Source organism: Canis lupus, chromosome X (assembly GCF_048164855.1).
Source record: "Canis lupus baileyi chromosome X, mCanLup2.hap1, whole genome shotgun sequence".
Lineage (NCBI taxonomy): Eukaryota > Metazoa > Chordata > Mammalia > Carnivora > Canidae > Canis > Canis lupus.
The window spans coordinates 125,173,317-125,197,576 of NC_132876.1; the positions used below are offsets into that span (position 1 = coordinate 125,173,317).

Genomic DNA, 24,260 nt, shown 5'->3' on the forward strand with positions numbered 1-24,260 from the left:
ATGTGGGCCTTGCGGGCCGCCGTCCGCCCGGGGCCGGGGCTCTGCCGACTGGCTCGCGGCCGCCGGCTTCCGAGAGCCAAGCCGCTGCCGCCGCCGCCCGCCTGCCCGGAGCGCGCGCTCGCCGCCTTCGGCCCCGGGGGCGTCAAGAGGCGAGGCGGTGAAGGCCGGGGCCGCCGGGACGATGATGGCCCGAGAAGCCGAGCGGGAGAGCAGGAGGAGGAGGAGGAGGACCCAGGTGACGCGGAGCAAGAAGAGGAGGAGGAAGCGCTCCTGAGGACGGAGCCTTTGCTGCCTCTGGGGACCCAGCGCGTGTGCCTGATCCACCCTGAGGTCAAGCGGGGACCCGAGAAGCCGAAGCTGACTCGAGGTGACCCGCTGCGGCGCAGGGGCGGGGGGAGGGCGACGGGGACGCCAGGATTCCGGGGGCGGGGACTCCGGGGGCGGGGCCGGGAGCAGGAGGCGGGGCTCCGAGGGCTGAGGGGGCGGGGCCGGGAGCAGGAGGCGGGGCTCCGAGGGCTGAGGGGGCGGGGCCGGGAGCAGGGGGCGGAGCTCCGACGGCTGGAGTGGGCGGTGCCCCTCTGGGGGCGGGGCCGGGAGCAGGGGGCGGGGCTCCGAGGGCCGAGGGGGCGGGGCCGGGAGCAGGAGGCGGGGCTCCCGAGGGCTGAGGGGGCGGGGCCGGGAGCAGGGGGCGGAGCTCCGACGGCTGGAGTGGGCGGTGGCCCTCTGGGGGCGGGGCCGGGAGCAGGAGGCGGGGCTCCGAGGGCCGAGGGGGCGGGGCCGGGAGCAGGAGGCGGGGCTCCGAGGGCTGAGGAGGCGGGGCCGGGAGCAGGGGGCGGGGCTGAGGGGGCGGGGCCGGAAGCAAGAGGCGGGGCTCCAAGGATCACCCTGAAAGCGTCCCCGCCATCCCCCCAAAGCTGCCCTGGGTCGGCTGGAAGCTGCCGACCCCCTGCCCCGGGACCCCCCCTCCCTGGGGCATATAAGTGCCGTGACCTTCCTGCTCCCCATCTGCACAGGAGGAATCCGACACAACTGTAGAGCCTGTGCACGGCCAGGGGGTGTGTGTGTCAGCGGGTCTGCGAGCCTGTGAGCGCGAGTGTGAGTGTGAGCGGGCATATACTCTCATCATGTCCCTGAACCCTAAGGGTCGCGCCACCGGTGTTACCGTGCTCACACGGTACAGCTACAGACCGGCGGCGGCCCGCCCTTGCCCTTGCCAGGCCCCGTCCCTGGGGCAGGGGCACCCTCCGCCCTCCCGTGACTCCCCTGACGCAGGCTCGGGGCGCCGCTGGCACAGGCAGGGAGCCGCCCCCTGGGCCGGGCGACAGGGGGTGGGGACCCCGCAGGGTGGTCCTGGATGCCCTGGGATGACCCAGCCCCACAGCGGGAGGATGCCGGAGGATGAGGTCCTCCGGACAGCATAGACGGCCCTCCAGGGACCTCGCCCCGGGGCTGGCTGCTGCTGGCTGCGGAGAGGGAGGCCGCGGAGAGCCCAGTCCCTGGCGGTGACACAGGCACGGGTGTGAGCCTCGCGTGAGGCCAGGGCACAACCACACTGGCTTTGGGCAGAACAGGGACCCCACAGGGTGGCGGTGCAGTTTATCCTGCCCCTCCCCCCCCACATGCCCTCCCCCTCCTGTCCCTCATCCTCTCCCTCCACCTCTCCTCCCCTCCCCTCTCCTCCCTCCCCCTCTGCCTCTCCTCCCCTCCCCATCCTCCTCCCCCCTCCTCCCCCTTCCTGCTCCTCCCCTCCCTCTCCTTTCCCTTCACATCCCTTCCCCCTCCCCTCCTTCAATCCCCCGCCTCTCCCTCCTCCCCTCCTCCTCCCATCTCCTCCACGCCTTCCTGCTCCATAGAGACCTTCCCCGAACTCTGTGTAATTCTCGGTAACATAGAATTCACCATTTCATGGGCAGGTTCAGTAGCATTTAGTACGTCCACAGTGCTGGGCGGCCTCCACCGCTGCGCAGGTTACATTCGTCACCTGGGAAGGAGACCCCGTCCCGCTAATAGCGGCCACTCTCCGCAGCATGCCTGCCCACCCCTCACAGCCCTGAATGTGCTTTGCGTCTCTGTGAACTTGCTTCTTCTGCACGAGCTGTGGAAGTGTTTTGTTCCTTTTTTCTTTTGTTCTTTTTTTTTTTTTTTTTTTTGCTCAAAGGCTTTGTTTTCATGCAGCTGCAGATTCGCAGAGGGTTCCCACATAGGTCGTGTCCCACTGCTCAGCATCCTGTGTCATCGGCATCCCCACCACACTGGGAGGCGTGTTCCAGTGCAGGAACCTACATGAACATGCAGCCGTGCCCAGAGGCCGCGGCTTGGTCACCTTTCGCTCTGGGTGTTGGACGTTCTGTGGGTCTGGACAGGGTGCCATGCCGCTCGCCCACCATACGGGGTCACATAGGGTAGTTCCATGGCCACACCAGTCTGCACTCCACCCCACCCCCACCCCGGCAACGACAGCTCTCTACCATGTGCTTCATCTTGCTTTTTCCAGGATGTCGTAGTTAGACTCGTGCACCGCGCAGCCTTTGCAGACCAACTCGTGCATCCGAGGTTCCTGCGTGATTTTGTGGCTTGACAGCTGACTTGTTTAGTGCTGATGACACTGTCATCTGCGTGGGCCCTGGTTCCTTTATCCATCCACCTGCTGGGGACACATGGGTCCTTCCAAGCGGCTGTAAACATCTTTCTGCAGGTTGTGTGGGGACACATGCTTTCGGTTCACTTGGATGAACCCCAGGGAACGTGACCGCTGGACCCTACGAGCATATTTAGGTTTGGGTTGTTGTTGATGTGGTTTATGGTTTTATTTACCTCAGAGAGAGAGAGAGAGAGAGCAAGAGACAGAGCACAAGCGAGAAAGAGGGAGGAGCAGAGTCCCACTGAGCAGGGAGCCCGACGCGGGGCTGGACACCAGGGTCGTGACCTGAGCTGAAGGCAGACGCCTCACCTGCTGAGCCACCAGGCGCCCCACACCTGTGTTAAGTGTTGTAAGAAGCCTCCAAGGTGCTTTCCCAGCGGTGGCACCGCTCTGCGTTCCCGTGAGCAGCCACGGAGACGTCGTGGCTGCACGGCCCCACAGGTCTGCACGTGCTGCGTTAGGGCCCGGCTCACGGCCGCGTGCTGGGCTCTCATTCCAGTTTGCATTTGCTCCCCCGCTGAGCGTGTCTTCTTCCCAGCTTGGCGTGTCCGCAGGTCCTGTGGTGACATCTGTGACAGGTCTCCAGCCCCAATTTTTTTTTTTTTTTTTTTTTTATGATAGTCTCACAGAGAGAGAGAGAGAGGCAGAGACACAGGCAGAGGGAGAAGCAGGCTCCATGCACCGGGAGCCCGATGTGGGATTCGGTCCCGGGTCTCCAGGATCGCGCCCTGGGCCAAAGGCAGGCGCCAAACCGCTGCGCCACCCAGGGATCCCTCCAGCCCCATTTTTAATCAAGTTCTTCTCTCTTACCGCCGAGCCTCCGGAGTTGTTCATACGTTGTGGAGACTGGTCGTTTCTCACATGTTTTTTACAAACGTCTCGCTCTGGTCTGTGGCCCGACTCTTCCTTCCAGGTGCAGACGTCTGTCATTGTCACTCGTCCTCGCATCCGCAGGCTTAGAGATTCTGGGCTCAGCCTTAGTGGCCCTCACTGAAGCCCATCAGAGGCAGTCTTCACTTCTGTTAGCGTGTTTCTGACCGCTAGCCGGCATCTGCCTTCCGTTCTCTCCTGGCCTGTGCGTCTGTCTGCTTACGCTGCCGTGTGTTCTTGTGTGCTTTTTTTTTTTTAAGATTTTATTTATTTTTTCATGAGAGAGAGAGAGAGGCAGAGGCAGAGGGAGAAGCAGGCTGCATGCAGGGAGCCCGATGTGGGACTCGATCCCGGGACCTCAGGATCATGCTCCCAACTGCTGAGCCACCCAGGCGTCCCGTCTTCTGTCACGGCCCTTAGCACGTCAGTCACAGTCGCTTCAGGTTCCCCAACTGATGAATCCACCAGCCCTGCCGCTGTCAGACTCTGGTTCTGATGCTGCTCTTTGTCTTCACGTTGCGCGTTTTCCTCGTGGCGAGCCCTGTGATTCCTGCCTGGTGGGCAGGCATGAGGCGCGGGCCGAGGAGCTGCCGTCCGTGGGCCTGCGGTGCTGTGCTGGTGACGTGCAGGCGGGGAAGCACTCGGTAGCCCCAGTCCCCAGTGCGCCCGTGCCTCTGAGCTGTGGACTGCAGCAGCGTTTCAGCGTTGGCTTCCCCACGGGGGCCTGAGGCCTGGAGTTGAGGGGTGCCACATGGCATTCTGAGCAGCCCCCAGGCGGCGGCCCGTGGCAGTAGCCCGAAGGCACTTGACCCCAGCAGGAGGTTATGGGAAGCTGTACCGTGATCCACGATGGAGCTGGGGAACCTGGGCCCCCGCGGAGGTCAGGGCAGACAGCACGGGTGTGGTGTGTCAGTGGGCCACGCGTGACGGTGAAGGAGGGACGTCCGGGTGGCCCTGCACACCTGACCTGAGCGGCCACGGGGTGGGGGTGAGAAGGACCAGCTCTGTCCATCAGCAGTCAAAGCTGAGGACACTGTGCCTCCTCTCAGCCCAGAGGATGGGGACCCCGTCCCCCCGGAGCAGAGCCTGGGGCCGCCCCTGGCCTCCAACCCCTGCCGCCCTCTCATGCACATCCCCACCCGGCCTGTTTCCTCCCTGTCCCTGAGCTCGGGGGATGACCGCCCACCACCGGCGATGCTCCTAGAACCTGCCGCGGACCCCCTCCTGCGGGGCCGGCCTCGAGGACCCAAGTGTCATCCCATGTGCCCTGAGCGGTGCCTCTTCCTGTGCCACATTGGCACCAGGCCCCGGGGACGCCCACTCCTTCCCTCGGGGGCTCACTGCGGGGGAAGCAGCGGGTCCTGGGCCCTCAGGGGCTGCCATGCAGGACATGCCGTCTGCTGGGTCACAACAGTCCCTGGGGCCTCACTGAGCAGACGTCCCGTTACGTGCAAGCCCCAGGTCCCACGTAAGGAGGGGCCGTCCTTCCTGTTCCTGCCTGTCGTCCCTCCTGCTGGTCTGCGTGGAACAGCACAGCCGTGTGTGGGAACAGGCCTCCCTGGGGGCCTTCTGGGGCCCTCTGCACACTGCAGGAGCCCTCCCAGCCGAGGGACACGGGCCAGGGCGCGCTGGGCAGGGCTGGACGGGGCCCGGGCCGACCCCACAGGGACGCCCCCCTCACCCCGGCCCTGTGTGTCCCCACAGCCGAGTGGCAGGTGGCGGAGGCGGAAGCCCTCGTGCACACGCTGGACGGCTGGTCGGTGGTGGAGAGCATGGTGGTGCCCAGCAAATCGTCAGACGGGAAGCTCATCTTTGGCAAAGGGACCTTGGAGCATCTGACGGGTGGGTCCCTGTCCCCGTCCCTGTCCCTGTCCATCCCCTCCGTAGCTCCCTCCGTCTGCACAGAAGCAGCAGCAGTGGGCGCTCCATGTGGGCAGCCCCTCGAGGACTCGCGTCCGACATGGGAAAGCCACGTGTCCCTCTCAGAACCCACTCCATGCCCGTTGGTGCCGTCGGGACAGTTATGACTCGGGTGGGAACCGCCCCGCGGCCCCAGCCCTCCCTCCCTGCAGACACGGTGCTGCGAGGGACCCCGAGGGTCTGCAGCCCCAGCCGCCCTCCAGCACATGGCAGGAGCAGCGGGCCGCCCCGCAGACGTGCCACCCGTCCGTGTCACCCCAGCCCTCAGGCCCGTTCAGGCCCCTGAGGCTGCGCCACCTCCGTGCGTGCGCAGACCCACAGCCCTGAAGGCAGCCCCAGTCCTCCCCTCGACCCCTGTCCTGCACACCTGATTCCCCAGCACGCGCTCGGGGGTATGGGTGTCCCCTGAACACGGCCAGCAGAGCCCCGGGTCGGTTCCACGACAGAGTGCGTGGAGCAGGGGCGTCTGAGGCACCTGCTGTTCTCCTCAGAGAAAATCAGGGGGACTCCAGAGATCACGGCGGTCTTCCTGAACGTGGAGCGGCTGGCCGCGCCTACCAAGGTACTGCGGAGTCCCGTGGTCTCCCCCGGTGTGGGCGGACAGAGCCGGGCCAGCGTCCTGCGGGAACGGGACCGCCGGGCACACGGGATCCCACACGGCGTGCCGCCCGCCCCCGTCGCCGGGTTGCCCTGGCCTATGCTTTCACCCCCGTCTCCCTTTCCAGAAGGAACTGGAGGCTGCCTGGGGTGTGCAGGTGTGCGACCGGTTCACGGTGGTGCTTCACATCTTCCGCTGCAACGCGCGGACCAAGGAGGCACGGCTGCAGGTGGCGCTGGCGGAGCTACCCCTGCTCAGGTAGGGGCCGCCGCACCCCCGCTCCTCGCACTCGTGTCTTGGACGGTCACCTGGGATGCGGTGGACGCAGAACACGGCCTGGCCCCGGCCTGTAGACCACGTGGCTCCCACGCTGTGCCCCTGCCAGAGCTCGGTGGCCCACTGTGGCCCCTCAAGGTGCCGAAGGCCCTGGCGGGAGGGAAGGCCACCCTGCCTTCTCGTCACCACCCTCACTTCCGGGTGTTGGCGCCTGCTGTGCTCTCCTAGGTGGGCACGCGTGTGTGCGGCCGCGTGCTGAGATGCCCCCTTGCCACGGCAGGTCCCGCCTGAAAACCAGCATGGCCCTCCCGGACAGACGAGGATGGGGCTCGCGCTACATCATGGGCTCAGGTAACGTGTGAGTCCCGTAGCACTGGGCACTCGGGACGGAGGCTGTCACGGCAGCCGTCCTCCCCTAGGAAGGGGACAATGTCGCTGGAAGACCACCGGGGGGCAGGGGCTGCATGTGGGCCTCGTGAGTGGTCACATCCGAACCAGCTGCGACATCTGGGTGCTTTTCAGCGGCAGCGGCTCCTCCTCTGTCTCCTACGAGGACCCCTGTCGTTGACGTAGGGCCACCTCGTGCAGGACGAGCTCATCTCAGAGCCTTGACCAGCTAGGGGCGCCCAGACCCTACTGTGAAATGAGGTCGCGTTCGCAGGTCCTGGGGTGAGGATGTCCGTGTCTCTCCCAGGGCCTGCTCCGGCGGCCGTGGGTATCACAGGGGCGCTCCTTCCCAGGCTCCCCCTCGCTCCCAGACCCAGGGGAGCCCCGCTGACTTCAGGGCACGAGGCTGCAGGTGCGGCAGCCCTCGCTGGGCAGAGCCACGGTGCAGGAGGGAAAGCGCTGGGGCTGCGGCTGTGTGCAGAGCAGGTCGGGGGCCCAGCGAGGTGATGCCCGAGTGCCTCCCGCACAGGGAGCCCAGTGGCGCATGGTGCTCTCCGTGCCTCCTGCCACCTGTGCTCACGGCCTCGCCACCTCCGTGTTTCTAGGGGAATCCTTCGTGCAGGTGCAGCAGCGCCTCCTGAAGGACCAGGAAATGAAGATCCGGAAGGCCCTGGAGAGGCTGAGGAACAAGAGGCGTCTTCTGGGGAGGCAGCGCCGGCGGCAGGAGTTCCCCGTCATCTCCGTGGTGGGGTACACCAACTGTGGTGAGCACGGCTCCAGGAGTGAGACGCCGGGCACCCCGCTGTCGGGCTGCCGTGTCGCGGGAGATCCCGCTGGCTAAGGCCGCGAGACCGGGGACTCGGGTCAGCACGTGCCGAGCAGAGGCGGCTGGCGTGGCTGTGTCCCAGGGTGTTCCAGCGCCCACGGCCCGCACCCTGCATGTCACTCGCGTGGTGCTCGGGTGCTGGATGGTGCACTGGACTGCCGCCTCTCGCCGCTGCTCTGTAGACTCAGAGATGAGAGGAAACGTGGTGTTTTGGAGCTCGTGTCTGGTAGACCTGTCCGGACGAACTATAAAGCAGTTCAGGTCGTGTCCAGTAAGACCCCGTGGTGCGTTCGGGGTTCAGGTTCCTGTGCGGGTCACTGTGATTGTGTGCGGGACGCCGAGCGGGGTTTCCTCCGTCCTTAAGCCCTGAGCTCACGGTCATGCTCCCGTAAAGGGAAAGCACGGCAGGCTTGCCCCTTCACGTCGTGGTACAGCTGCCATCCCGTGCTTCGCTGCTGGAAGCGGCAGTGTGCCCACCTGTGCTCCAAACCCCACGTGAGGTCAGCAGCTCCCTGACCTGGGGGGGGGAAGGTCCCTAGAACTGCCCCACCTGAAACGGGAAGCTGTGGGTACTCGTAGGATTTACAAGATCCTGTTTGCAAAGGTGTAGGTTCACGTGTGCTGGGGATGCAGAGTACTCTGCGTGGCTGTGTGGGGGGCGGGGCAGGTGTCAGGGAGGTGTCGGGGGTGAGTCTGGGGTGCATGGGGCAGGGGTGTCGGGGTGTGTCAGGCAGTGACTGGGGCCTTCGGCAGTGGCTGACAGAGGTCACACAGGGTAGGGGCCCCGCTTCCTCCACCATCACCCTGTCTACACGGACACCCACTCCCTCACCGTGTACCCACCCCCACTCCACCATCACCCTGTCTACACGGACATCCACCCCCTCGCCCTGTACCCGCCCCACTCCACCATCATCCCCATCCACACAGACACCCACCCCCTCACCCTGTACCCGCCCCACTCCACCATCACCTTCCCCTATGCAGATACTCACTACATCTTAGGCACAAAGCACCGGCCGCATCTATGTGGGCACCAGTCACCTATCACTCACATGCAAATATGAGCACCTGTCTACACTGTTGCCTTTGTTGGCACAGGTGCCCAACCCCCCCCCCCAGGTTCACACACATCAGCACCCTGTCTACACCATCACTCTGCTGTGTGTAGGCACTCGTACCCCAGAGCCTGGCCCTCTCGACCCGCGAGCACAACGGGCAGCACCATCCTCCTTTCGACCATACAGGGCATCCCAAGGGTCCTGCTGAGACCTAGGAGCTCAGAGACCTTACGGACCACGGGCACCCCCTCTGCAGAGGCACGTGGATTGGACGTGGCGCCGCCCACAGTGCGACAGTAGATAGTAGGACACACGGGAGGGGGCCTTTCAGGCAGCATGTCCCCTGGGGCCCACCTTCTAGGAAAAACCACGCTGATCAAGGCCCTGACAGGCGATGATGCGGTGCAGCCCCGGGATCAGCTGTTTGCGACGCTGGACATCACAGCCCATGCTGGGTGGCTGCCCTCCCGCGTGGCTGTCATCTACATGGACACCATCGGCTTTCTCTCCCAGCTGCCCCACAGCCTCATCGAGTCCTTCTCCGCCACCCTGGAAGACGTGGCTCGTTCGGTGAGTGTGCGATGCTCTTACCTAAAAGACCTGCGTGATCTGGGGCTGGTCCCCTCGCACATGACACAACATGGAGACTGGATTCCCTGATTCCAACAGGACGCAGGGACTAACTAGTCTCCTCACACCTGATACAACGTGGGGGCTCGATCCCCTCACATGACACGACCCTGGGGACTGGATTCCCTCACCACACTGCACCCCGGGGACCGATCCCCTTACATACCACCTCCTCACGAAGCTAGTGCCTAACCCACCCTGAGCATGAGCCCTTCCTAGTGACCTCTTCCAAGACTAATTCCAGAAGGAGGTGGAGCCGCTGTGCAGGGAGTGGGTGACTACGCCTCCACCCTTCGGTCAGCCTGTGCGCACAGGTTTGCAGCGATGTCATTCAAGGGCCCATTTTCTTTGGGCTTCCACTGAGCCCCAGACCTAGCGTCAACACCAGGGAAAACCAGACAGACTCCAACTGGAGGGCGTCCCACAAAATTCCCACCAGTGAGACGTTTAAAACCCGGCACAAAGCATTCTTTAACATCTGAAATAACTCAGAATCTGAAAGTTTCACGGAAGGTTGAAAGGCCCCTGAAGAATGAGGCCCCCGCGGGGGGAGGTGGGGCTGGACCGGAGCAGGCAGGGATCTAGCAGGCCCCTGTGGTGCGGGAGCTGTGAGGGATGCCAGGGCCCAGGCCGGGCGCAGGGGAGCAGCCTGGCCAGGGCAGGGCCCGTGCAAGGGCCGCGGGTGGGCCGCCCACCAGCTCTGGTCTCGGGGAGCTCCGGCCCCGGGTGCCACCCACCTCACAGGGCCAGGACCCCATGGGAAGCAGCCCACTCCCACCCGGGCCTGCAGTGGCCATCAGAGCCCCCGTCCGAGGCAGGTCCTCCCGCGTGGGGTGCCATCCCTGTGTCCACCATGTGGCTCCCCTGCCCCCCAGGACCTGATCGTCCACGTGAGAGACATGAGCCACCCGGAGACAGAGCTGCAGAAAGCCAGCGTCCTGTCCACGCTGCGTGGCCTGCGCCTGCCTGCCGCCCTCCTGGACTCCGTGCTGGAAGTTCATAACAAGGTGGACCTGGTGCCCGGGTGAGTGCAGCCTGGCGCACCCGCTGCCCACGACCCTGGAGCCCCTGCCCACTGCCCGTGGCCCCGCCCCAGCTGGTGACAGTGGGCTGCTCTCCTCGGGCACTGGAGGCATCCTCCTGCTTTCGGGAACGGGGGGGTCAGGGTGCCCTCTGCCACCCACGGGCCGGGAAGGGCCTCAGAGCTGCACACCCCGGGGGGCGCGTTGTGAGCCCCTCGCTGCCGCGTCCTGGTGATCTGCTCTATGCACTCTCCTGGCACCCACTGGGGCAGTCACACTTGGGGCCCCGGGGGCGGGGGACCCTGGGCGCTCCTCACTCCGTCTTCCCGAGGCTGAGCAGGCACTGCTGGGGGGCTACTCCCGCAGGTACCGCCCGGCGGGCCCACAGGCCGTCGCCGTGTCCGCCCTCCTGGGGCAGGGGCTCCCGGAGCTGAAAGCGCGGCTGGAGGACGCCGTTCTGAGGGCCACGGGGAGACAGGTCCTCACCCTCCGGGTCCAGCTGGCGGGCGCGCAGCTGAGGTGCGTGGGGCCGCCCAGCAGGCGGGACAGTGGCCGTGCAGTGGGTGCGGGTGCGGGGAAGGCAGTGGAGCCGCAAAGCCCCGTGAGCAGAGGAGCCCTGGCGGCTGTGGGGTTTTGGGGTTGCCTGCCGCGCACGTGGGTTAGTGACTCCTATGTGGGCGCCCCCGGGCTGTGGGCGGGACCCGCCAGTGAGGACGTGGTCACTTGCGGGCTCAGGAACACAGCCCGTGGGGTCCCTACTGAGCGCCCCTTCCCCGCTTCGTCAGCTGGCTGCACCAGGAGGCCACGGTGCAGGACGTAGACGTGATCCCCGAGGCTGGGGTGGCCGACGTCACGGTGGTCATCAGCAGCTCAGCCTACGGCAGATTCCGAAAGCTCTTCCCCGAGTGAGCGGACACCGCCTCTGGGCCTCTGGGCTGCCGGGTGGGAGGCTGGCGGCCGCGGCTGGAAGTCGAAGGTCAGGTCGCAGGGGGCTCCGCGGCTCTGGTCCCCGGGGGTCCTGCATCGTGGATCCTGCATCATGACAGCTGACTTCCCCTCCCCTGGCTTTGGCTACAAGGAACAGGCTCCGCTGTGTCTGCACCGGCATTTCTGGTTCTCCCGCCCGCGGGCCGCCACGTCCTCCCGGTGTTGGAGCTTCCATCGGCTGTTTCACACTCGCAGCCGCCAGCCCTCGCTGTGCCCCACAGTGTCTGCGACTCCTGACCGTCTCGCGGCGACCCACGGGCCTCCCTGCTCCGGTGGCGGAGGAAACACGGTTTGTCACTGAGTCGGCATGAAACCAGCAGCAACCTGCTTGCGGGCAGGCCACTCAGAGTGGCCCATGGGAGGGACAGACGCGGCCCGGGCCCACAGACCTGGGCTGTCGTCACCCAAGGTCCCAGGACATACCCAGGGGTGCAGAACTGGCCATGCCAGCCCTTCTGCTTTAATTTTGCTTTGTTTGTAAAGACTATTTGAGAGACGGAGGGCGTGGGAGTGACAGAGGGAGCGACAGAGGGACAAACGGAGGGGCTGAGGGGGAAGCAGCCCCCCGCTGAGCAGGGCGCCCAACGATGTGGGACTTGATACCAGGACCCCGGGATCCTGACCCGAGGTGAAGGCACACGCTTCATGAAGGGAGCCCCCCGGGCGCCCCTGTCCTCATTCAGGCACCCCCCAGTCCTGCTTTCTGAAACATTCGTTGGCACCTCAGGGAGCCCACTAGACCCACGCGGTTGCCCGTTTTCTAGAGGAAATGCCGACGTGAGGGGTCCCTTGCAGCCATGGATAACGTCCCACGTCATTTTCCCCCTTCAATTTGTGCTCATCCTTCCAGTGTGGTTTTTTGAGTGATTCTGGAATTCGGCATTCAGGAATAAATCTCAACGCTGCTTCAGGGCGTGCACGAGGGTGTGTCTTTTCTAAAGACAGAGCGTTCTCAGGTCGCGTGAGACTTGTCCACACACATGGCCCTACGGGCCTCGCGCCACCTCTGGGTCCTTCCCCAAGTGCTCCTGCCGCTGGCCTTCCAGAACTCTGCCATCCTGTGGGAGGTCAGATTGGGCAGGTGTGCTTGAATAATACCGTCCCCACACGCACATGTCCTGGCCCCGACGCAGCGGACAGAATAGTGTCCCCAAGGACGTCCCCGTCCCGACCCCCAGCTCCTGTCAAGGAAGATGCTGCTTACATGGCAGAGAGGACTTTGCAGAGGGGACGGGGTTAAGGACCCTGACGTGGCGATGGCCTTGGTGATCCGCGGGCCCAAGGCCACCACACGGGTCCCAGTGACGGGGAGGCGGGGGCTCAGACTCCTGAGGTGTGAGGTCAGAGCAGAGGTTGCGTCAGAACCCTAGGTGGGCTCGGCTGGTGTCCAGGGTGGAGGGAGGCAGGAAGCAGGGAGGGTGGAAAATGGAGCACGTTCCCGCCAGCAGCTCCTGAGACACGCAGGCCCTGGCTTTGGTCCAGGGACCCATCAGCCTCCTGCCTTCCAGAACCCTGAAGAGAATAAATCTGGGGGATCCCCGCGGCTCAGCAGGTAAGTACTTGCCTTGGGCCCAGGGTGTGACCCCAGGTCCCGGGATCGAGTCCCCCGTCGGGCTCCCCCCATGGGGCCTGCTTCTCCCTCTGCCTGGGTCTCAGCCCCTCTCTTGGGCGGGGGCGGGGGCCCCGGAGGGGCTGGAGCCGTGGGGCGGCGCACCAGGCCGGGAGCCCTGCCAGCCTTCCTGGTCCCCCAGCTCAGCCCCAGGGGTCTCGGGACACGGTGGGGTCACGGAGCGTCCTTTGTGGGCCGCCCCCCCTCGAGGCCCTGCCCCATCCCCCCGGCGCTGCAGGTGTGCACCCTCAGCCGGGCGCTCTGTGGGCACTGTGCCAGGGCCGCCCTCCTTCCGCCAGGCCCCTGTGTGCGCTCTGGCCGCCCCCGTGCGGGGCACGCCGGGGCGGGGTGCGGGGGGCAGGCCTCGGGGGTCTCCCTTTCCTTCCGCACCTGCCACTGTGCCGGGCGTCCCCCCCTGAGGCCTGCGGGACACCCACTGCACGTGCCCAGCCAAGCGGGGGCTCGTCTCAGGGGCCTGGGCTCAGGCGGGGGCCTTCGGGGGCTCAGGCGGGGGCCAAGAGCTTTAGGGGACCTGGGGGGAGCGGGAGGGGACCTCAGGGGCCTGAGAGATACAGAGACACCGAGCCCTGATGGTCCTTCACTCAGTCAACGACGAGCTGAACCGCGCCACCTCCTCCCCCACGGGCTGCAGCCTCCACGTCGTGCAGCCTCCACGTGCAGCCTCGTGCAGCCTCCACGTCGCCTGCCGCCCAGATCCTCTGCGGGCGACCCTCAAATACAAGCTCCTCTATGAGTAAGTACCCCGGGGGGCGGGGGGCGGCTAGCGGGCTCCGTGGAGTGTGCGACGCCTGATTTCTTGGTGAGGTTCGAGCCTCGCCTTGCTGTGGAGATTACTTAAAAGTAAAAGCTTCACACACACAAAAAAAATTAGGTGTGCGGTCCTTCCTTCATGTCTGCGCTGACAGGCTTCCAATACCACAGAACTTGGAAGTTTCAGCCACACGGCGCAGCATCCACCTTCAGCTCAGGTCATGACCCGGGGCTCGGGGATCCAGGCCCGCCCCCGCCCCTGCTCCTTGGAGTCTGCCCCGCCCCCCCCCCCTCCGCCCGCCACCCACTCGTGCTGTCACCCTGTCACTCACATAAATAACAACTTTAAAATGTTTCATCCAGTCTTTTTTTTTTAATATTTTGTTTATTCATAAGAGACAGAGAGACAGAGAGACAGAGAGAGAAGCAGTCTCCAGGCAGGGAGCCCAATGTGGGGCTTGATCCCAGGACCCTGGGGTCACGCCCTGGGCCCAAGGCAAGCACCAGAGCCACCCAGGGGTCCCCGCATCCAGTCTTTTAATTAATAGAATAAAGTGGCCGACAGTGATTTTTTTTTAAATTTTTTTTTCCAACAGTGATTTTTTTTTTTTTTAAGATTTATTTATTTATTTATTTATGATAGACATAGAGAGAGAGGCAGAGACACAGGCAGAGGGAGAAGCAGGCTCCATGCCGGGAGCCCGACGTGGGACTCGATCCCGGGACTCCTGGATCGCGCCCTGGGCCAAAGGCAGGCGCCAAACCGCTGCGCCACCCAGGGATCCCCCCCGACAGTGATTTTTGAACAAAGTGCATGACCCGGAGAAAGTGCTGGGCCAACGGGGGGCTTGTACACACCCTCCCGGGGCGCATTTCCAAAGTGTCTCAGCCGGAAGAGAAACGTAATTATCCGCGTTTCCCCAGAGAAGGGGACGCACCCACCCTCCGGGGCCACAGGGAAAAACCTGTTTGGGGGCAAGAAGCAGAAAATCGCATGAGGCCCCCGAGTTTCCCTGGAAAAGGCGCGTTGGAACAGAGCACACGGGTCGGGGTTGTGCGGCCGGCGACCCTAAGGGTGGAGGCTGGGGTCCCAGGCACCCGCCCGCACGGAGCGTCCCCGCGACCCGACCCCGCGTGTTTGTGGCCGCCCAGTCGCGAGCGGCCGCCGGCACCGCCTTGCCAGCCCCGTGCCTTCAGCTGGAGCGTCCGCATCACACTTCGGCGATTCCCGCCGACATTTGTCCTGGGGGCGTCTTTGCCGCGGTCCCCGCGGGGGCTCCAGGCACCCACGCGGCGCTGAGCGTTGGGTCGCGCGGAAGCAGGTTTTGCTTAAGGCGCGCGCGGTGTTTCCGGCGTGGACGCAGGTGCACACCCAGTGCACACCCAGTGCGCTGCAGCCTGCACCTCGCGCTCCTTCGCACTCGGGAACCGGACGGTTCCGGGACTCGCGCCCTGCGGCCTCACACAGCGTCGGCGCCCGCGTGCGGAGCGCGAGTCGCGGCGTCGGGGCCGCGGGCGCTGGCTCAGGGGGCGCCCGGCTGCGTGGAGACGCGTGCGCGCTCCCGGGGGCCTGTGTCCGCGTGGGCATCGGCCTGCCTGTCAGCGAGCGTGCGGGGCCAAACGCGGGCGTGGGGACGCAGAGAGCAGGGAGACGGCGTCCTCGGGCCTGCGAGAAACGGCGGACAGACAGACCGACCGACGCCAGAGCTGGGGGGCGGGGGCCGACAAACGCCCCGCAGACGGCGGCGGCTGAGGAGCGAGGTCGCGGCGGTCCCCGCGGCTCACGGGCGGGGCGGGAAGGGCCCGGCCGCCGGCGGGAGGCGCTCGCACCAGGGCTGCGGCAGGGCGGCTCCGGGGCGCGTGTCACCCCGCTGCGGGCACGCGGCCGCCCCTCACGGGTGTCCCCGCGCACACGGGCCAGCGGGCGGGGGGGGGCCTCCGGACCGGGCGGCGGGGGCTGCGCTCCCTCAGGCGGCCCGCGACGGCCCCGCTACCTCAGGGGAGCCCGAGCGAGGCCCCAGGGAGCCCAGGGCGGCCGGCAGGACAGGCCCGGACGGCGCCTCTTCCTCAGGGGAGCCCAGGGCGGCCGGCAGGACAGGCCCTGATGGCGCCGCTTCCTTAGGGGAGCCCGAGCGAGGCCCCAGGGAGCCCAGGGCGGCCGGCAGGACAGGCCCCGCGGCCCCAGAGCGGGCGCTGCTCTCCCCGCTCCACGGTCTCCTCCGTGGGACCCCGCCCGACAGTCCCGCGACCACGGGGCGCCGCCGGCTGCCGCTCTCCCGAGGCCCGGCTGAGGCGACAACCGCGGCCACCGCACGGTCCCCTCAGCAGGCGCGCTCCAGCTGCCGCAGCCGGGAACGCCCAGGGGCCGTGAGGCGCGCGCCCCAGGCCGGGCGGGGGACGGACCCGTCAGCGGTGCAGCAGCTTCGCGTTGAGCCCGACGACGTCGCCCACGAACGAGTCCGCCCCGATGAAGTCTCCCGCGATGACGTTGGTGCAGCGCGCACCCGGCCCGGGGCACTGCTCCCGCACCCACGCGCGCAGGCACGGCAGGCTGGGCAGCGTCATCTTCCGCAGGGACTCGGACGGGTGGCCGAGCACATACGCCAGGTTCTCCGTCAGGTTGATGCCCGCCACGAACAGCCCGCCTGAAACGGGAGGACACGGGCGCGCTGCGGGGCCATCCCAGCTGCCCGCGGCCGCCGCTCCGCCCACCCGGCCCCGCGGGCTCCGGCTCCCTGCCGCGCGACTCCCAGCAGCGCAGGAAACACGCGCGTCCGCGTCAGGCCGCCTCTCCCGCCAGCCAACACGCCGCCCGGAGTCACGTCCCCGGTCCGACCCCGCGTGGTGGGCGGAGTCACGCCCGAGTCATCCCTGTCCTGACCCCCACGTGGTGGGCGGAGTCACACCCCAGGGTCATCCCGTCCTGACCCCGTGTGGTGGGCGGAGTCACACCCCAGGGTCATCCCCGTCCTGACCCCCACGTGGTGGGCGGAGTCACACCCCAGGGTCATCCCCGTCCTGACCCCGTGTGGTGGGCGGAGTCACACCCCAGGGTCATCCCCGTCCTGACCCCCACGTGGTGGGCGGAGTCACACCCCAGGGTCATCCCCGTCCTGACCCCGTGTGGTGGGCGGAGTCACACCCCAGGGTCATCCCCGTCCTGACCCCCACGTGGTGGGCGGAGTCACGCCCCAGAGTCATCCCCGTCCTGACCCCGCGTGGTGGGCGGAGTCGCGTCCCCAGAGTCATCCCCGTCTTGACCCCACAGGGTGGGCGGAGTGACGCCCGAGTCGTCCCTGTCCTGACCCCCACGTGGCGGGCGGGGTCCCACCGTAAGGAAAGGAGGCACGGGCGGATTGAAACACACGGAGGGGACGTCCTGTGGGACGGCCGAATCAGGAGGGACCACAGGACGTGGTGCTCCCCAGAGCCTGCACAGGCTGCCGGCCTTGCCAACGGCCTGGCTTCGGTGGGACCCACCCAGCTGACACTTCCACCCTGAACCCTGGCTCGTGTCCACCCGGAGCACGTGACAACACGGGCGCCGCACAGCGAGGGCCCAGGCTCAGCCGCGTTCGGGGCAGGACGGTGCCCCAGTCGCAACCCTCAGGTTTCAACCACGTGCGCCTGCTCCCCAGCATCCATCAAAGCTGCGCCCCACAACGGACCCCAAACAAGCAAAGAAGCCGGAGGCCAGGACAGCGGCGGGGTGAAAACCCGGCAGCCTTCCATGGAGAAGCGCCCCGAGTGGCGCCGGAAGCACGGGCAAAGCTCGCCGCGCGCACCGCCTCCGCCACGGTGTCTGCGGTGGCCGCTCAGCTGGCGCCGCCCGCCCTGTCACTTTCAAACATTGTCATCGGGACGCGGGGGGCTCAGCGCTGGGGCACCTGCCTTCGGCCCAGGGCGTGACCCCGGGTCCCGAGATCGAGTCCCGCGTCGGGCCCCCAGCGGGGAGCCTGCTTCTCCCTCTGCCTGGTCTCTGCCTCTCTCCGGCTCTCGTGAATAAATAGAAAAAAATCTTAAAAAAAAAAATCATCCTGGAAGGCGGCTGCTCAGGGAACCGCCCGCCGTGCCTGGTGGGACACAGGACGGAGCCGCATCCCCGCGACTGGCGCATCACATGAGGCAGAGCGCAGACCCGGAGCCCCGTGGGCACCGGCAGAGCCACGCACGCTGCGCCACGCGCGTGAAGTACTACCCGCAGACCGCACACGCGGGAAGTCCCCCATCTTGGAGCCGGGGCGCCACAAACCCTAGACGCCCAGCACAGCTGCAAAGCGGGGATACCGTAGCACGTGTGCCAGGAAACGGCTGGTTTCTTTACAGAAGCAGCACAAACACTCACGGCACGGGGACCCCCGGGTGTTCCCACAGGGAGTCCTCGGGAGCACGGACTCCCACACGGCCTCTCTGAGCTGGACGCGGGGCTCGGCCTTGGGCAGCCGCCCGATGGCAGGGGGACCGAGGGTGCGCGAGCGGGCGCCGGGCGTGCAAAGCTGGCAGCCAGGAGGGGTCCCGGCAGAGAGGCCTGTCACCGCCAGGTGGGCGCCTTGCAGCCATTGTACGAAGGAGGCCCAAAGCTCAGTCGGATGACAGACTTGACAGAGACAGACGGACAGGGACGCCGTCAGAGACCGACGGACAGGCGGAGGAGGCCAGGGAAACGTGCAGCTACGGGCACTGGGTGTGATTCACTCCTCATCGCGAGGCGATACCCCCACGTCCCCGCTGCGCAGCGGCAGCACGACCGAGCCCGGGCATGGACCCTTAGCAAGCGCCCCCCGCACAGGCGCTCACTCGCTGCAAGAAACAGCATCTGAGTGTGAGCACGGCACTCTGCACACCACGCGGGGCGCTCATGCCTCTGTGCAGGCTGCACAACCACACGTGCAGAGTACAGCCTGGGCGGGGTGTGGACACTACATGCACGCCGGAATCCATGCCACGTGTGCGTACACGTATGTTCACAAGCATAGGGGTCATGTGGATATGTGCGTGTCTGTGTCTATGCTCACGTGTGCGTGAGCCTGCATGCACACATACACACGTGTACACACCCATACGTGACTTCATACCTACGTGTACACGCACAGGAGATTCCCGAGGCCTACACTCCTCTCCTAAACGCGGAAGCAACCCTGTGAGTGGCAGCGCGGGTGACGGGACAGGGTAGCGTCTGCCGTGTGGCCGCGCATGGCTCACCTGGGCGGCCGCAGCTCTTCATGCGCTCGAGGTAGCGGATGAGCTCCTGAGCCTTCACCTGGTCGCCCCACCAGTACGGGATCCCGGGCCACAGCTCCGCGTGGCGGCTCACGACGCTCGCCTCCTCGTAGGACACGATGACCTGCTGGCCGCGCGCCCACAGCTGCCTCAGGGTAGGCACCTCCTGGAGGGACGGGGGGCGGGGCGCGTGAGGGACCTCGGGGCGGGGGGCGGGGCGCGTGAGGGACCCCGAGGAGGGGGGCGGGGCGCGTGAGGGACCCCGAGGCGGAGGGGCGGGGCGCGTGAAGGACCCCGAGGCGGAGGGGCGGGGCGCGTGAGGGACCCCGAGGCGGAGGGGCGGGGCGCGTGAGGGACCTCGGGTCGGGGGGTGGGGCGCGTGAGGGACCCCGAGGCGGAGGGGCGGGGCGCGTGAGGGACCCCGAGGCGGAGGGGCGGGGCGCGTGAGGGACCTCGGGGCAGGGGGCGGGGCGCGTGAGGGACCCTGGGGCGGGGGGCGGGGCGCGTGAGGGACCCCGAGGAGGGGGGCGGGGTGCGTGAGGGACCCCGGGGCGGGGCGTGGGAGGGACCCTGAGGAGGGAGGCGGGGCGCGTGAGGGACCCCGAGGGTGAGGGGCGGGGCGCGTGAGGGACCCCGAGGAGGGGGGCGGGGTGCGTGAGGGACCCCGGGGCGGGGTGTGGGAGGGACCCCGAGGAGGGGGGCGGGGCACGTGAGGGACCCCGGGGCGGGGCGCTTGAGGGACCTCGGGTCGGGGGGCGGGGCGCGTGAGGGACCCCGAGGAGGGAGGCGGGGCGCGTGAGGGACCCCGAGGAGGGCGGCGGGGCGCGTGAGGGACCCCGGGTCGGAGGGACCCCGGGGCGGAGGTGCGGGGTGCGTGAGGGACCCCGAGGAGGGGGGCGGGGTGCATGAGGGACCCCGCGGCGGGGGGGCGGGGCGCGTGAGGGACCCCGAGGCGGGGGGCGGGGCGCTGAGGGGGTGATGCGTCATTGTTGGGGTGCTTTACTGCTGCAAGCTGGGCAGTACTGTCGGGGTGAGCGAGGCCAGGGCCACCTGTCCGAGACACTGGCTCTGCAGGATTAGGGGCTCGGGCACTAGTCCCACAGTGTTTGGGGTTCCTGAGCATTAAGGGAGGCCTTTCTCCTCCCGACAAATGGAAAAGATTTTCTAGATGATAAAGCAGGTTGTGTTGTGAGTTGACCTGCGTCCCCTCTATAGTCACATGTTGAAGTCCTCAGCCGACCCCCAGGACATGACTCTCTGGAGGTGGGGTCTTTAAGGGGATACCGAAGGTTCCGATGAGGTCGGGAGGGGAGGTCGGGAGGGTGGGCCCTGACCCCGTAGCCTGGGGTCCTTACAGGAAGAGGACATGGGGGGACAGACACGCACAGAACCACGCGAGGACGCGGGAGAGGCCGCAAGGGCACCGGCCCTCTCGGCAGCTGCCAGCTGCCGCATCGCATGTGGCAGGGGCTGCTGGCACACGCAGCGTGCTCGGGGCAGCGAGTCACCAAGGCGACCTGGAAGCAGGCGTTACAGGTCACCAAGGTGCCGGAGAAGCAGCCTGCACTGTCCCACCAGCGCACGTGCCACTACCGGGCTGCCCCTTGCCCGGAGGGCAGGGTCCCCATCCTTCGGGGATTCTGCAGACACACGAGCACCTCCCCCACCCCACCCTGCCTCAGCATCGCGCTCAGCGGGACCAAGTGAGCAGGGAAGTCTCCTGTCATGATCCTGCCCCTCCAGCCCCACCATGGGGCTTCTTACCCCTCGGGGACACAGCATGTCCCCAAAGATGTTCTTGATGCAGGCCACCAGGTACTCATGCAGGTCCTCCGTCATGCCCTCGAAGTTCCTGCACGCCAGGATGACGACCTCCCGGGGGTGGCTCTCCAGCCACTCTGAGATCTCTGTGAGCGTGTCCTGCACAGGGGAGGGGGCTCATTCAGACCGTCCCCAGAGAGACCAGGGGTTAGGGACGCGCCCGCCGCTCCAAGGGGCTTCTCCAAACAGAGCTCCTGGACAGACGGCCCAGGTCCTGCACCAACAGACACCCCTCAGACGCAGCTGCGCCGAAGCCACATGCTCCAGGGCAGGAGCATCCGCCTGCTGCGCTTGTGCATGCGTGTGACCCAGTGTGTGCAGGCTCACGCTAGAGGGTACCGCGTGTGCAAGAGCGAGGCCGCATCAACATCCCATAAGGGGCGTGCAGAGTGAGGTCCCGGGATGGTCTCCCGGCCCCAAACGCCCTGAGGCCTCGCTGGGGGGCACGGGGTGCCCAGGGCAGGCATGAGCGTGACGGGGACGCCGAATATTGACTTCAGAGCGCCCCGCACAGCGCCTGGAGGGGACTGGAGCGCCTTGAACCAGGCGGGAAAACAGGGCGCCCCACGTCTGCAGAATCTGGGAGGCCCGGGGGTGTGGGTGCCGGCTCGCACATGCACCCTGGCCAAGAGTTCTGGAGGCCGGCCTTCTCCCGTCTGGAGTGGACACGGGTGTGGACGGGGAGGCCCCGCAGCCATCCGCCCTCGCACGCGCACCTCCACCAGCACGGTCGTGTACACCATGTGCACAAAGTGTAGGTTCTTCTCAGAGCCAACGAGCATGTGCGCGATCCGCAGGTCCAGGTACCGCACCCCCGCGTCCAGCTGCTCCGTGACGTTCAGCACCTGTGCACAAAGGTCCTCGTTTCTGCTGGGGGCCGTGTGGCCCCCACCTCGGCTGGCTCACTGCCCCCGTGCCGGGGCTCGGAGTTGGTGTGGAGATGCCCACGTGTGGGCCTGCGTTTGATGTGGAGTCGGTAGGTACTGACGCCTGCAGGGTCCGGGACGCCGCTTGGGCCGCGCATTTGGGAACGTGCTTCCTGGCAACACTGGGCACATCCAGCCCCAGATGGAGGCTGCGAGGTCCCATCCTGCGGTAAACGGCCCCTCGGCCCTATACCGGCCTCCAGACCTCCCTGCTGGGCCCTGTCTCCCCTTCTTCCAGGGCAGCCACCAGGAAGGACCCTGTATGGGCGCCTGGCTCCAGGGATCCTCGCTGGGACCCTGTGGCGGGGAGAGGGGAGGGCAGGATGTTCCAGGAGGGTCACATACCCTGAGCATTGTCCCCACCCCACCACCAGCACTAGGACTGGCAGGAAGGGGTCCGCAGAGCGTAAACGGGACGGCTGGACCCTTGCAGGCAACACCATAATGGAAAAAGCAGGAATTTACAGGGGAGTCATGCCTACACCCTGGGTAGCCGCGCGGGGAATGCACACCCCTCCTACTGGTCCTTCGTTGACAGTTGGGGGGGGGGCGCGGCAGAGAGGCCTGCATGCATCCCAGGGCCACAGCCCAGTACCTGCACACGCACAGTTCGTGCTGAGCCACCAGCCCTGTCACCAGCATCGCCACACACCCGCGTACACAACGTGGACCTCTCGTGGCCCACGTCACAGTGGGCCTGGTGCTAAGGGTCCCCAGCACTGCGGGCCCCCAGGACCGTGTGACCCAGCACTGCAGGTCGCTGCACTGAACGGGCTCATCCCTCCCATGGGGCTCGGGGTGACTGCAGGAGGCAGGAATGCGGTCTTTCCACATTCCAGGACTGGAGTTCCAGGAAGAGCAATTGGGAAGGACAGAGCCGGAGCTGGGGCCGCCACCACGGAGTCTCCAGCACCATGTGGGAGACCTGAGCACAGAGATCCCGACCCTGAGGGGCCTAACCCTGAGGGCCGGGCTGCTCCCCAGGGGGGCCCCGCGGGGGAGCCAGCACCTGGGCCCAGGCCAGCACCCCCACCATACAGGCTGCCTAAAGCCTTGCAGGATGCAGCCCCACTGCAGCTGGGTGCCCCCCACGTGGACGGCCCATGTCACCCTGACCTTCCTCTGCATATCCCCATGAGAACCCCCCCTGAGCACCCAGACCTTCCTGTGCATGCCCCCCCATGAGGACCCCCAAGTCACCCTGACTTTCCTCTGCACATCCCCCCATGAGGACATACCAGGTCACCCTAACCTTCCTCTGCTCCCCCTCCAGAGGACCCCACAAGGCACCCTGACCTTCCTCTGCTCTCCCCCATGAGGACCCCCTGGGTCACCCTGACCTTCCTCTGCACAGCAGTTATCCCCCCCGCCAGAGTCACTGTGACCCTCCTTACACACCTGCTGGCCCCCCAGAGAAAAGGGACCAGCAGGAGGAGGGAGCAAACCCCAGTCGGTAAGGAGGGGCTCTTCCCTCCTGGGCATGAGGGTGAGGACTGGTTGGCTGCGCCCTCCTCCGTGCATTTACTGAACAAACCCATCGCTGCGGGTCCTTTCTCTTGCTTTGTCTGCACACGTGCACAGCTCGGGGGTGTGTTTTTTTGTGACCTGGCGGCTCTGAAAGGTGACCCGGAGGGAGGACACAGCGCTGGCCTCTGCAGGGAGGACGGGCCTCGAGCCCCGGCTGCCTCCACACACAGACTGCCAGGTCTCACAGGCAGGGCCCTGGGGTGCTGTGTGTGCTGGGTGGGCCCGGGGCCGGGCTCAGAGCCCCCGCACACACACAGGGGTGAGGGCGCCTGCCCAGCCGGAGGACGGCGGTCAGGCCCGCCACTGAGCCTACCTGGGTGGTGGACCACTTAAGCACCAGGGGGCGGGTGACACACGGCAGCACCTTGTCCAGAAGCTGCAGGAGCCGGGACTGGGTCTGGGAAATGGGCGAGTTCTTGTTCAGGCAGTAGGTCATGGTGTCGTGGCTCCCTGCAAGCAGACCCGAGGGGACGTCTCACCAGGGAGCCTCTTCCTGAGCCATGTGGTGCGACCTGCACGTGCACAGCACGCCCAGCGCCGGGCGTGGGCCGTGGCCCTGCACACACGCCCACCCGGATCCTGTGGACGGGGCCTGGGTATGTGGAGCCTCATCCAGGACCAGGGGAACCCGAACTCTGGGGCCTCGTGTCCCTATAAGCGGCAGAAGAGGAGACACAGACACGCATGGCAGAAGCCACCAGACACCAGGCATCCCCATCCCCGGGAGGGGAAAACTGGAGGTCACTGCCAGGTCGGCCCTGTGCAAACCGTGTCGTCGCCCCACATGCCCTGGATGTGCTCCTCTGACCGGGAAGAAGCACCCTCACATTCGTGCACACTAAAAAACCTGAGGGTTGGGATCCCTGGGTGGCGCAGCGGTTTGGCGCCTGCCTTTGGCCCAGGGCGTGATCCTGGAGACCCGGGATCGAATCCCACATCAGGCTCCCAGTGCATGGAGCCTGCTTCTCCCTCTGCCTGTGTCTCTGCCTCTCTCTCTCTCTCTCTGTGACTATCATAAATAAATAAAAAAAAAAGTAAAAAAAAAAAAAATTTAAAAAAAAAAAAAAAAACCTGAGGGTTTTCCAGAAACTTGAAAAACAAAAAGAACAAAGGGGGATTTTTTTCTATGAGGTGCTAAAGTACGCGTGCTATGCGTGCTATGCGTGCA

General features: G+C 66.3%; 2 protein-coding genes across 18 annotated transcripts in view; one reads left to right on the forward strand and one right to left on the reverse strand.

The window, feature by feature from the left end:
• Positions 1 to 24,260, forward strand: part of LOC140628274 (putative GTP-binding protein 6) — a 25,413-nt gene continuing 1,153 nt past the window's right edge. Inside the window, exons 1-17 of one of the 12 annotated variants that reach the window (XR_012026578.1) lie at positions 1 to 367; positions 5,216 to 5,353; positions 5,923 to 5,993; positions 6,157 to 6,287; positions 6,586 to 6,656; positions 7,298 to 7,456; positions 8,941 to 9,149; positions 10,085 to 10,233; positions 10,598 to 10,750; positions 11,017 to 11,136; positions 11,310 to 11,507; positions 12,664 to 12,770; positions 13,434 to 13,581; positions 18,692 to 18,973; positions 21,437 to 21,615; positions 21,940 to 23,270; positions 23,553 to 23,939. Coding sequence is in view for 2 of the 12 variants with exons in the window: in XM_072817490.1 (XP_072673591.1) it covers positions 1 to 367; positions 5,216 to 5,353; positions 5,923 to 5,993; positions 6,157 to 6,287; positions 6,586 to 6,656; positions 7,298 to 7,456; positions 8,941 to 9,149; positions 10,085 to 10,233; positions 10,598 to 10,750; positions 11,017 to 11,136; positions 11,310 to 11,529 (1,788 nt within the window). In the remaining 10 variants the exon portion in view is untranslated. Of the gene's footprint in view, positions 368 to 5,215; positions 5,354 to 5,922; positions 5,994 to 6,156; positions 6,288 to 6,585; positions 6,657 to 7,297; positions 7,457 to 8,940; positions 9,150 to 10,084; positions 10,234 to 10,597; positions 10,751 to 11,016; positions 11,208 to 11,309; positions 12,129 to 12,663; positions 13,302 to 13,433; positions 13,582 to 13,719; positions 14,598 to 18,691; positions 18,974 to 21,436; positions 21,616 to 21,939; positions 23,940 to 24,260 lie in introns of those variants that run through there. The other 11 variants (XR_012026576.1, XR_012026577.1, XR_012026584.1 and 8 more) reach the window with 11 other exon arrangements.
• The window catches only part of LOC140628275 (PI-PLC X domain-containing protein 1-like), a 15,296-nt gene continuing 5,036 nt past the window's right edge, over positions 14,001 to 24,260 (reverse strand). Inside the window, exons 4-8 of one of the 6 annotated variants that reach the window (XM_072817497.1) lie at positions 23,406 to 23,542; positions 21,356 to 21,484; positions 20,583 to 20,738; positions 18,801 to 18,984; positions 14,001 to 16,243 (exon numbers count right to left, since the gene is read on the reverse strand). In XM_072817497.1, coding sequence (XP_072673598.1) covers positions 16,005 to 16,243; positions 18,801 to 18,984; positions 20,583 to 20,738; positions 21,356 to 21,484; positions 23,406 to 23,542 — 845 coding nt within the window. In that variant the 3' untranslated portion in view covers positions 14,001 to 16,004. Of the gene's footprint in view, positions 16,244 to 16,296; positions 18,719 to 18,800; positions 18,985 to 19,772; positions 20,336 to 20,582; positions 20,739 to 21,355; positions 21,485 to 23,405; positions 23,543 to 24,260 lie in introns of those variants that run through there. The other 5 variants (XM_072817492.1, XM_072817495.1, XM_072817494.1 and 2 more) reach the window with 5 other exon arrangements.